Source organism: Myxine glutinosa, chromosome 8, assembly GCF_964187855.1.
Source record: "Myxine glutinosa chromosome 8, kmMyxGlut1.1, whole genome shotgun sequence".
NCBI classification, from domain to species: domain Eukaryota; kingdom Metazoa; phylum Chordata; class Myxini; order Myxiniformes; family Myxinidae; genus Myxine; species Myxine glutinosa.
In genome coordinates this window covers 129,590,514-129,603,737 of record NC_136268.1, presented here as the reverse complement: position 1 = coordinate 129,603,737, position 13,224 = coordinate 129,590,514, and the positions used below count along the sequence as shown (strand labels likewise).

The 13,224-nt window shown below is 41.6% G+C and overlaps 1 protein-coding gene across 1 annotated transcript in view; it reads left to right on the top strand.

Moving 5' to 3' along the window:
- The window catches only part of LOC137433190 (tenascin-R-like), a 115,066-nt gene that overhangs the window by 85,480 nt on the left and 16,362 nt on the right, over positions 1-13,224 (top strand). The window contains exons 14-18 of the mRNA XM_068125640.2: positions 512-655; positions 3,186-3,302; positions 4,892-5,035; positions 8,883-9,005; positions 10,168-10,311. Coding sequence (XP_067981741.2) covers positions 512-655; positions 3,186-3,302; positions 4,892-5,035; positions 8,883-9,005; positions 10,168-10,311 — 672 coding nt within the window. The remainder of the gene's footprint in view (positions 1-511; positions 656-3,185; positions 3,303-4,891; positions 5,036-8,882; positions 9,006-10,167; positions 10,312-13,224) is intronic.

Genomic DNA, 13,224 nt, shown 5'->3' with positions numbered 1-13,224 from the left:
GTCATCTCATCTCCAGTCAATCATCCCGACTCTCATCTCCAGTCAATCATCCCGACTCTCATCTCCAGTCATCTCTTCTCCACTCAATCATCCCGACTCTCATCTCCAGTCATCTCATCTCTAGTCAATCATCCCGATTCTCATCTCCAGTCATCTCTTCTCCACTCAATCATCCCGACTCTCATCTCCAGTCATCTCATCTCCAGTCAATCATCCCGACTCTCATCTCCAGTCATCTCATCTCCAGTCAATCATCCCGATTGTCATCTCCAGCACTTCACAGCACTCACAACGTCATGCTATCCTCTCCCATCTTGACGAATGTAGCATTTAAACATCTCATGTCAGAATCATGAAACTTCACACCCAGTGGCAGGAAGAACTAATGTGCTGATTGAACTTTGTTTCATTCAAATATTTTTTTACAGTTTTCGAGAAAAATCATAGGAGGCATTACTTTTCAAACATGCCCGAGTATGTTTTATTTTAACGTGTCACGTAATTTATACAGGTACAGAAGATGTTATCCAGTTGGGTCCACTGCACACGGAGTACACCTTTGTCGACCTTTCACCAGCCACAGAGTATGGCGTAACTGTGATCGCGATCACTTTGGGGTGGAAAAACGAGCCAATTTCAGGAGTGTTCTTCACAGGTGAGGATTAATAAGGGTTCATTTTGCGAAAAGGGAAACATGTTCGAAACATGACCCTCTCGGTTACAAGACGATGACACTCACCATGCATGGAAACAAAATATATCCGAAAGTTGAAAATGTTTTGAAATAAATGAAGACCACTTTGGCAAGCCTAAAGGGAAATACATTTTTTAGGACCATTTATATTGCCAGGTGCATGACCTCAAATGAAATAGCCCGCCCTATGTTTATATAGGAAGAGTTCGTCAGGAGTCGATCTACTCTCTACTGGTACGTAGAATAAACAGTATTTGTAGAATTTCAACAAAAGCCACATCATTGTTCATATCGGTAAATATTATTCCATCGTGTTTGGAAAAACTGGAAAACTTGGAAAAGCAGGATAGCCTATTTTACTCCCAGGGGACCCAGGAATACCCACCCAAAATATCGCTGCGATCGGTTGAGCCGTTTTTGCGGTACCTTCGAACGGACGGACGGACATTTGGTGAATTATAGTAAGATTACTATCACCATCGAAGGTGGACAGAGGTTATGTTTCACACCTGTATGTCTGTATATGAGCAGGGTATATCAAAAAGTTATGGACGGAGTTATTATGGTGAAGATTCTGATCCGGATCCTGATAGTAGATTTTTAAAAAGTGATTCTTCACTATTGAGCGATAGGCCTAACAATGGTATACTGTGTAGCATGATATTTCAGAAAGTTGTGGATGCATTGTGACAAACCTTGGTGGATGCGTTGGGTAAGTGACAAGAAAGAGCAGATTCGATTTTGGTTCAGGTCCAGATCCAGATCAGACCTATCAGTGGGATACAAAACATAAACTCTTCAGCCTGGTGGTAGTCGGGCAGCTAAGCTAAATATAGCATAACAATTGTGCATTTTGTGAGGAAAGCACCAAATTTGGCACACTAGTAGACTATCATATTATGAAAAGATCTGGATATTGGGCCATCTCAGATTCAGAGATTTGATTTTTGCAAGATTTGCAGATTTTGCAGATTTGCAAGCTGAGATTGCAACGCCAGGGACGGCCGACTCCTTCCTGCGAGCTGCCCGCGTCACCCGCACAAGAAGAGCTCATCAAATCACTGCAGCGGCACTGCACATCCTGCAACACCGTGCGTATGAACGCCACTGCATGACATATGCTGATGATGCAGAAGACCTGCCTGAGTTCGAAGACTGGTGTCACCAGAGAGGAGAAGACATTCCCAACTTTCAGTACTGGGCAACTGTGCTGGAACTAGAGATGTTGGTACTGGTCTACGTGCGTTCTCTGCGGCAGGCTTCATTCACGATGTACCTTGATGCCCTGACGGAACTGGTCCCATGGTTCCATGCCTTAGACCACACACACTATGCCAAGTGGGTCCCTGTTCACCTGAGGGACATGGTTGCACTCCCAATGAAGCACCCAGATGTAGCCAGAGAATTCAGGGCTGGCAACTTCACTGTACAGAGACGAAGAAGGTGTTCTCTTCGATCCCAATCGACCAGGCGCATGAACAGAATAACGCCTGCATCAAAGGAGATGGTGGAGCAGTCGGTGCCAGGGCCATAGAAGAGTTCCAAGATGGCCATCAACACTAGGGGAGGCGAGAGGACACACGTCATCACGACCAGACACCAAGTGTGCAGACCTCTTTCGCCAAGGATGTCCGCGCCCTTGTCAGCGTCATAGAAGAGCTTGGCAACCCCTTTGAGGAAGAGAGCATGGATCTGGTGGTCCTTGACACAAAGGAAATTGCAGGTCCTGCTGCAGTTGAGACTGTCAGGAATGTGAAGAAGATTGGCCAAGAGCAGTTCCAGGCTTTCACCAGAGAATGCCTTGTGGAAAGGACCAAGCCAATTGATGATGCAATTCGTCAGAACAAGCTGAAGGTGTCATTTTGGAAAATGGCTGCCACAGCCATCAGGGGCTGAATCTGAGATGGCCCAATGTACAAATCTGTTCATAATAGGATAGTCTACTAGTGTGCCAAATTTGGTGCTTTCCTCACAAAATGCACAATTGTTATGCTAAGTTGCCCCACTATGGAGGTATGTGCCCTACCTAGTGCTATTCTGGTTCATTTATTTCTTTGCTTGGCCTGAATTGATTGGAAAGTTCTGACCACCAAAACTGAAAGAAAACACACACTGTAATTCAGAATGAGACATTTTTATTTTGGGCATCTTTTCTCACTTCCATGGTGTAATCCAAAGATGCAAAGATGTCAACAAACTATCAAATTTTTAGTTTGTATCAAATTTAATTTAATTTAAATTAATTTAATTATTAATTAATTACTTTCATTTAATTTTTATTAATTTTTTTTTTTTTTTTGCAACAAGACTTTTTTTTTAATTGAAAATTATGCAAACCCAAATTTAGTCGATTTATATTGAAGATGTTTGATATATTTTCATGCTTATCTCTTTCCTCTGCGGTAATCAACTAGGTCTTGATTATGTTTCTCCTCCCGCGCCCCCCCCGCCCCCCCCCACTCCATCCTCATATTCATTTTGTCATTCTCAGCTCTTGATGGCCCTGCAGTTCTTTCATCAGTGAATATTTATTCCACGGAAGCAAAATTAAAATGGGCACCTGGAAACTCAGATGCAGATTACTACATTATCATGTGGTCGAATAATGGTAAGTCTGAGAATGTAGACACATTTATCTGAAAAAAAAAAAACTTTTACGTCATATCATTTTGTTTCATGCAATAACACCTGATGCAGAATGTTTTATGCAATGACCTCATGATGCAGAATGTTTTATGCAATGACCTCGTGATGCAGAATGTGTCATGCAATGACCTCACAATGCAGAATGTTTCATGCAATGACCTCATGATGCAGAATGTTTTATGCAATGACCTCGTGATGCAGAATGTGTCATGCAATGACCTCACAATGCAGAATGTTTCATGCAATGACCTCATGATGCAGACCGTTTCATCCAATGGCCTCATTTTACAGACTGCTTCATCCAATGACCTCATGATGCGGAATGTTTCATGCAATGACCCCATGATGCAGAATGTTTCATGCAATGACCCCATGATGCAGAATGTTTAATGCAATGACCCCATGATGTGGAATGTTTCATGCAATGACCCCATAATGCTGAATCTTTCATGCAATGACCCCTTATTGCCGAATGTTTCATGTAATGACCCATAATGCTGAATCTTTCATGAATGTTTCATGTAATGACCCTATGATGCAGAATGTTTAATGCAATGACCTCATGATGCTGAATCTTTCATGAATGTTTCATGTAATGACCCTATGATGCAGAATGTTTCATGCAATGACCTCATGATGCTGAATCTTTCATGAATGTTTCATGTAATGACCCTATGATGCAGAATGTTTCATGCAATGACCCCATAATGCTGAATCTTTCATGAATGTTTCATGTAATGACCCTATGATGCAGAATATTTCATGCAATGACCTCATGATACTGAATCTTTCATGAATGTTTCATGTCATGACCCAATGATGCAGAATGTTTCATGCAATGACCTCATGATGCTGAATCTTTCATGAGTGTTTAATGTAATGACCCCATGATGCAGAATGTTTCATGCAATGACCCCTTGTTGCAGAATGTTTCATGCAATGACCCCATGATGCTGAATCTTTCATGAATGTTTCATGCAACGATCCTATGATACAGAATGTTTCATCCAATGACCTCATGATGCAGAATGTTTCATGCAATAACCTCATGATGCAGAATGTTTGATGCAATAACATCATGATACAGAATGTTTGATGCAATAACCTCATGATGCAGAATGTTTAATGCAATAACCTCATGATGCAGAATGTTTCATGCAATGACCCCATGATGCTGAATCTTTCATGAATGTTTCATGCAACGATCCTATGATACAGAATGTTTCATCCAATGATCTCATGATGCAGAATGTTTCATGCAATAACCTCATGATGCAGAATGTTTGATGCAATAACCTCACGATGCAGAATGTTTGATGCAATAACCTCATGATGCAGAATGTTTGATGCAATAACCTCATGATGCAGAATGTTTGATGCAATAAACCTCATGATGCAGAATGTTTGATGCAATAACCTCATGATGCAGAATGTTTGATGCAATAACCTCATGATGCAGAATGCAGCATTAGATTAACGTCACTCGTTTTGCATGATTTCGATTTATGATTGCAGATTAACTCAACCTGTTGATGTCTTGGGATTTTTCAGCCACAGGAGGACAGGTGAAGATTGCTGACTCAATACAGGAGTACATACTATACGACTTGGAACCAGGCACCGACTATGAGGTTTCGGTCCACTCGAAGAAAGATCAGCTCGAGAGCGCAAAAGCATATACACGGTTTTCTACAGGTAACAGTTTCACGCAGAATTAGCCTGATTATTCCATTTTCTCAAATAAACACAAAATCCACAATAGTGTTTCCTTAACGTGTAATGATAAAGTTCGGTGCAGTGAATTTATGGATTTACCATTTCTAAATTAAATAATATTTGATGAAATGGAAATTGACAATTTATCTATTTCTTCAACAACAAACAATAAAAAATAATCATTGTACTGTACTGTAAATAGCCAAATGTGACGTGAGCGATGTTTGGTCACGAACAAGAACCATACTCGGTTACATAATGATGTAACCCCATGATGACCACGCTCTCAGATGTTACAGAGTCAGATGTTAGATGTTACAGAGTCCATGCTCTCAGGCGATGAGGTCGGTGGGTCGAACCCCAACCGAGTCATATCAAAAACTGTGATAATGGTACGTGCTCCTTCCTTGCTTGATGCTCAGCACTTAGAAAGGACAGAGCATGAACAAGCAACCATAGGTTGACAGCCATTATGCAGGCTTTGATGGGCCTATTGACCTCCTCCTGCACAGACGTTCCTGGTAAGAGAACATATAATGTTATTATTATTACCTCCGCCAAAAATATATGTCAAAAAGTTGTGGACGGATTCGAATGAAACTTGGTCTACAGGTGGGGTGTGTGACAAGGAAGAACTGATTCAATGTTGGTGAAGATTCGAATCCCAATCCGGATATGAGAGGTTTTTAAACTCCTTAAGTAAGTCTTCACCATTAAGAGAGAATGTTATTGAAATGGCCAAAAATGTCCAAATGGCCAAAAACGATAAATAACATGATATTTCAAGACGTTGTGGACGACTTATGAAAACACTTGTTGGATGAGTTGGGTAAGTAACAAGAATACGCCGAATAGAGTTTGGTTCAGGTCCAGATCCAGATATGACCTATCAGTGGGATATATAACATAAACAGTTCAACCTGGCGGAGGTATGCTCTCCATCGAGTGTTATATTGTAGTTATTACTGTCATCATCATCAACACAAAAATAAAATCAACAATGTATTTAATCAAAATAAAGATTAGTTACTGCACGGTAGTTACAGGAAGGAAGCCAGACATTAACAATACATACATACACACACAGGCACACATATAATATATATATATATACAGTGCATTCAGAAAGTATTCAGACCCCTTCACTTTTTTCACATTTTGTTGTGTTGCGGCCTTATGCTGAAATCGTTTAAATTCATTTTTTCCCTCATCAATCTACACTCAATACCCCATAATGACAAAGGGAAAACAGGATTTTAGAAAGTTTTGCAAGTTTATTAAAAAGAAAAAACTGAAATATCACATTGACATAAGTATTCAGACCCTTTGCTATGACACTTGAAATTTAGCTCAGGTGCCTCGCATTTCTCTTGATCATCTTTGAGATGTTTCTACACCTTGATTGGAGTCCACCTGTGGTAAATTCAATTGATTGGACATGATTTGGAAAGGCACTCACCTGTCTATATAAGGTCTCACAGCTGACAATGCATATCAGAGCAAAAACCAAGCCATGAGGTCGAAGGAACTGCCTGCAGAGCTCAGAGACAGGATTGTGTCGAGGCTCAGATCTGGGGAAGCCTACAAAAAAAAATTCTGTTGCATTGAAGGTTCCCAAGAGCACAGTGGCCTCCATGATTCTTAAATGGAAGAAGTTTGGAACAACCAGGACGCTTCCTAGAGCTGGCCGCCCGGCCAAACTGAGCAAACGGGGGAGAAGGGCCTTGGTAAGAGGTGACCAAGAACCCGATGGTCACTCTGGCTGAGCTCCAGAGATCCTGTGTGGAGATGGGAGAAACTTCCAGAAGGACAACCATCACTGCAACACTCCACCGATCTGGGCTTTATGGCAGAGTGGCCAGACGGAAGCCTCTCATCAGTTAAAGACACAGGAAAGCCCACAGAATCTTGTTTCTCACAGTCTGAGATTTTTTGCAAACTCCAAGCGGGCTTTCATGTGTTTTTCACTGAGGAGAGGCTTCCGTCTGGCCACTCTGCCATAAAGCCCAGATCGGTGGAGTGTTGCAGTGATGGTTGTCCTTCTGGAAGTTTCTCCCATTTCCACACAGGATCTCTGGCGCTCAGCCAGAGTGACCATCGGGTTCTTGGTCACCACTCTTGCCAAGGCCCTTCTCCCCCGATTGCTCAGTTTGGCCGGGCGGCCAGCTCGAGGAAGAGTCCTGGTTGTTCCAAACTTCTTCCATTTAAGAATTATGGAGGCCACTGTGCTCTTGGGAACCTTCACTGCAGCAGAGATTTTTTTTGTAGGCTTCCCCAAATCTGTGCCTCGACACAATCCTGTCTCTGAGCTCTGCAGTCAGTTCCTTCGACCTCATGGCTTGGTTTTTGCTCCGATATGCATTGACAGCTGTGAGACCTTATATAGACAGGTGTGTGCCTTTCCAAATCATGTCCAATCAATTGAATTTACCACAGGTGGACTCCAATCAAGGTGTAGAAACATCTCAAAGATGATCAAGAGAAATGGGAGGCACCTGAGCCATATTTCAAGTGTCATAGCAAAGGGTATGAATACTTATGTAAATGTGATATTTCAGTTTTTTCTTTTCAATAAATTTGCAAAACTTTCTAAAATCCTGTTTTCTCTTTGTCATTATGGGGTATTGAGTGTAGATTGATGAGGGAAAAAATGAATTTAAACGATTTCAGCATAAGGCTGCAACATAACAAAATGTGAAAAAAGTGAAGGGGTCTGAATACTATTCTGAATGAACTGTGTATATATATATATTTATATAAACACATACAAACAAACATATACATGCATACACATGTACATATAAGCACACATATACAAACACACATACATAGATATATTGTGTACTTATAAAAGCTATTTTACATTTGTAGTCTCACCTTCACTCCTTTATTCCTCTTTCCTCCAGCCTCTGGAACAAACTCCCTCACTCTCTTCAATCCCACTCCTCCCTCCAGGTCTTTAAAACAGCTGTTCACCACCATCTCTTATCTTCCCCCATCCAAAACCTTGATCTTTTCTACCCCCATTAATTCACCCCAGATACACTTTTTTGAAATTTCGACATCTGTCCTGGAAGTCCTAGCAGTGTCCATGTGTTTTTTTTACTTCTCCCACTTCCCCCCCCCCTCATCCCATGCCTCCTCCCCCCAAGCCCTCTCCCTCCCACAGATCTCCCGATGTCCCTGCTCTCAAACGTTATACTTGTGTGCTTCCCTCTCTCTCCCAATCTTGTCTCCCGCTCCCTTTATTGTATGTTTTATGTGTCCATTTGTTTTTTTTTGTGATTAATGTTAGCTCTTACAGGAGCCTCGATCTTCCATACAAACAAACAAAAAAAAACTTTCGATAGCTTTCGACTTCAATCAGCATGTTAAGGAAGACGACCAGATTGTTTTTAAAAGATGCAATGTATCCACACAATTACTTTGATAAAATTCAGGAAATATAAGGAAAATAAGGCTCAGGAGAAAGGGATATCCTTACCCATCTAGCATGTCCATTACAGTAACATAACATGTGTGGTTCTTCCTGAACCTCGAGTTCACCAACAACCCAGATCACAATACATCGCCTGAGAGTATGACATTCTTTTTAATTAGTTCTTTTCAGCTTTTCTTTTTCGTGTTAAAAGGTCGAGCTATTGATTGGTAGAAGACCTACACAATTTGTGTTTAAAAGGGGAGAGAAAGGAAAGTGGTTTAGAAGAGGATGAGAGCAAAATGGTCGGCTGTACAACGCAGAACTTTCTAATCAACTTGTGAATGAAGACAAAGCTCTGACCTCAGTTTCTCTCCATTCATGTAGTTGTTGCTTTGCTTTGTTCAGTTTTGGACCCTCCTCTTGGCCTGGCATACGTGAATGCGACGGAGAATTTGGTGCTGCTCACCTGGGAAGCACCCGTCCCAGCGCCAGACGCGTACCGCCTCTCCTTCACGTCCTCCGACGGAGGTGAGGAAACGAAGTTGTTCACACATTCAGTCAAATTGTTGCACCAATTTCAATGCTCCTCACAGGTTTCTGGATGACATTTTGTGTGTAATTTTGAGTGGCAGTAAAAATGTCTGTTTACCGTAAAAATGGCGTGATTTTTGAGCAACCTTAATAGTGGGGCAACTTAGCATAACAATTGTGCATTTTGTGAGGAAAGCACCAAATTAGGCACAGTAGTAGACTATCATGTTATGAAAAGATCTGGATATTGGGCCATCTCAGATTCAGAGATTTGATTTTTGCAAGATTTCGATTCGATTGGGATCGAAGAGATCACCTTCTTCGTCTTCTGTACAGTGAAGTTGCCAGCCCTGAATTCTCTGGCTACATCTGGGTGCTTCATTGGGAGTGCAACCATGTCCCTCAGGTGAACAGGGACCCACCTGGCATAGTGTGTGTGGTCTAAGGCATGGAACCATGGGACCAGTTCCGTCAGGGCATCAAGGTACATCGTGAATGAAGCCTGCCGCAGAGAACGCACGTAGACCAGTACCAACATCTCTAGTTCCAGCACAGTTGCCCAGTACTGAAAGTTGGGAATGTCTTCTCCTCTCTGGTGACACCAGTTTTCGAACTCAGGCAGGTCTTCTGCATCATCAGCATATGTCATACAGTGGCGTTCATACGCACGGTGTTGCAGGATGTGCAGTGCCGCTGCAGTGATTTGATGAGCTCTTCTTGTGTGGGTGACGTGGGCATCTCGTAGGAAGGAGTCGGCCGTCCCTGGCGTTGCAATCTCAGCTTGCAAATCTGCAAAATCTGCAAATCTTGCAAAAATCAAATCTCTGAATCTGAGATGGCCCAATATCCAGATCTTTTCATAATATGATAGTCTACTAGTGTGCCAAATTTGGTGCTTTCCTCACAAAATGCACAATTGTTATGCTATATTTAGCTTAGCTGCCGGACTATAACGTTTTTTAGCACCCATATCTTTATAGCCCTGACACTTTTTCCTCTTTTACTCCTACCTGATTTTTTTTGGTCAATTTCGCCCACCATTTACTTTTACATCGTTGTCCAATTATTTGATACGAACAAAGAATAAGTTGTTTTGTGTGATTTAAATTGAAAGCAAATTTACTGTTCATTTGCTTTTATTGTACCTTGTGCGAAATAGACGACGAAGGGAGTTTTGAAATAAAACCACCTCTTACCTACTACACTCTCGTCGACCTGACCCCGGCCACGGAGTACGAGATTGCCCTGGTGTCGGTGAAGCAAGGGAGAGAGAGCAATGCAGTTTACAGCATAATTACAACAGGTACGGCATCATTTATTAGTACAACAAGAGATCTAGTGACCTCTCTGAGCTGGGCCTTGTCCAAAATTGGAATGCATCAGCCACCTTTATGAACTCAGGACTACACGCTTAAAATGAGACTTTTGGGGTGGGATTGATAAATCTTCAATGTGCTCTATAAAGGAAACCGATTGTGATTAATTTGTTGAAATGCATTGCTTTGTTTTCATATAGTGGCCAAAAGGAGAGCTTCTGATTCATGCTTGTAAAGTGTGAATGAAGAATGGCTAACAGGTGCTTCAGAAATGACAACTGACCACCTTAAGAGGCCATTTTTCCCTGCAGAGAAGGGGTTGGCCTTTTTTGGGTACCTGGTCCCATTTTTGAAGCAATGTTTTATGGCCAGATACCCTTCCTGCCGCCAACCCTGTTAGTCGCCCCTTGCAACACACACGGAATTACCAGTGAACTGGTGCTCAATTTGCCGACCTCAGAAGGATGGCAGGCTGTGTCAACCCCCCTGGCGTTAATTCAGCGATCGACCAGGATTCGAACCCAGGATCCTAGGATCCCAAGCTGGCACCCTAACCGCTAAGACAACACCAGGCTGTGCAGAATGACTAGTGAAAAAAAAAAAAAAGAAGCAATTATTTACTTATTTTTGCATTTCTCTTTAAGCTTCATAGAGAAGCTTGTATTATCATCAGTATCATTACTATGGCCTTGAACTTTTGAGGAGCGCAATAGTTGAATCAGAAAACAAAAGCCTCTACTACGCAAAAATGAACTACAGTAAATAAAAACACAGTGGTAGAAATACACTTGGGAAGCCAAAACTATAATCCACCTTGGTAGTCTTATGCACTTTACTGTACGAACAGGATCATCCAACCATCCAAAAATGGAAGATACTTGAGAAATACAAACTTAAAAACTAGAACGACACTGGGTAGAGCACGTACCTCCGCTAGGGTGAACAGTTTACGTTTTGTATCCACTGATAGGCCAGGTCTAAATCCAGACCTGAACCAGAATATGATTGGCTTGTTCTTGTCACCGAACCAACTCATCCACCAAGTACCGGACAAAAACATTAGGAGACGTCAGTGGACGTTTCCATGAACTAGCAAAGTACTTGTCCTTACAAACCATCTCGGACATACCCTGAGTACAACCACCAGTTTTCAACTCATTCTGTCTCGCAGTTCAGGAAGTACATACAAGTCAAATAAACTTACGTCTATATTATAAAAGGAGCCGTGTCTGTCTGTCTGTTGTGCTATAACTTGAGAACGGATTAACGGATTTCAATGAAACCAACGACGGTGGATTCAGGAACCTCCCAGGAAGGTTTGTTATGCAACAAAAAAGGACAGCTTGTGTATGGGTACATGGACACACGTGGCAAAACGAAAAATTCCAACTTGCGATGCTCCGATGGAGGTGAGGAAACCGTTTCTATCAACGCAGGTCAGTTATTCCTGCGAGATCTCCCAGGAAACCTTTTTTGTTCTTGCCCAGTATATTATCCATCGTAGCAAAGATTGGTATTCCCGTCAGCGAAGCGATGGGTCTTAGATGCTAGAGCAATTAGAAAACAAACAGATACTTCTCAAATTATATATAGTATGAGTACAAGCAAGACATTAGTACATAATGTACAAATCAACATAATATATGGGAATTGAATCTGGGATCTCAGCAACTTGAGGTGGAACACTTAGCAGGCCAAAACAAACTTTAAAATATGCTCGTTATTTATGATGGTTTCTATTACTAGTACACCCGGTCACTATGGGAGCGGAAAAAAGGGTCATTCCTCTTTGGGGTATGTCGATTACAGTCGATGTATGGTCGGGTCTCAAGAAGATTGGGTGTGTTCATTTACCAAGTTCCTTGTGAAGAGATCGCCAAGTGGTTTAAGCATTCGAGCAAGCACTCCATTCAAAACCGTTAAGGAATGACTGGCTTGGCAAGCGCTAGCTAGCTGCTTGGTAAAGGAGCACAACCCGAGCTTCTCCCTTTCAGTTTCGTATGAAACAGCAGGAGCGAGTTTCAAAAGTTCCCTACGAAAAATGCCACGGTAGCGGCAGAAAGGGTCATCTTACTATAATTCACCAAATGTCCGTCTGTCCGTTCGAGGGTACCGCAAAAACGGCTCAACCGATCGCAACGATATTTTGGGTGGGTATTCCTGAGATGCAAGGGAGTAAAATAGGCTATATTGTTTTTCTAATTTTTCCAAGTTTTCCAATTTTCCAAACACGATGGAATAATATTTACTGATATGAACAGTGATGTGGCTCTTATTGAAATTCTACAAATACTGTTTAGATTTTGATGATAATTATGAACCTGCAGCGAATCCAGAAGTGGACAGATGACGGCAATGCGCGGGTTTGATAATATCCAAATACAACCGTCATTCAATCGTAATGTTAAATCGTTAAATGTGTTAATCGTTTTGTTAAAGTATCAATTGATGATTGGAATTGAGTGAATACAATTATGATTTTGAATTCGTAATTGTATTCACCCAACCATACAGAACTTTACATCAGGATTTAAATATTTGTGTATGTCACGAATGTTGTTAAAAGTTTATTTTTTATATTAATGTTATTTCATTTGTGATTGGAGTTATGCTGTTTGGAATGAAAAATGAGATATCGAGTTCAAGTGAATGAGGAAATGCCGTGACGGTTTCTACTTTCTAAACGTGAATTCACGGATCGCCATATGCAGATTCGCCATTGACTGGGTATGGAACAAATGTACCTGTTTGTTTGCCAACGGGTACGTTTTTCATGGAAGTCTTTCACGAACTTGCTGTCCATGTCTGACGTGCGACGGAAGGTGCTACAGGAATGTGGAATTTATTGATTTCATGCTTTGGCATTCGCCATTTCTGCATTGTCTGTTTGCTTCTGGCCT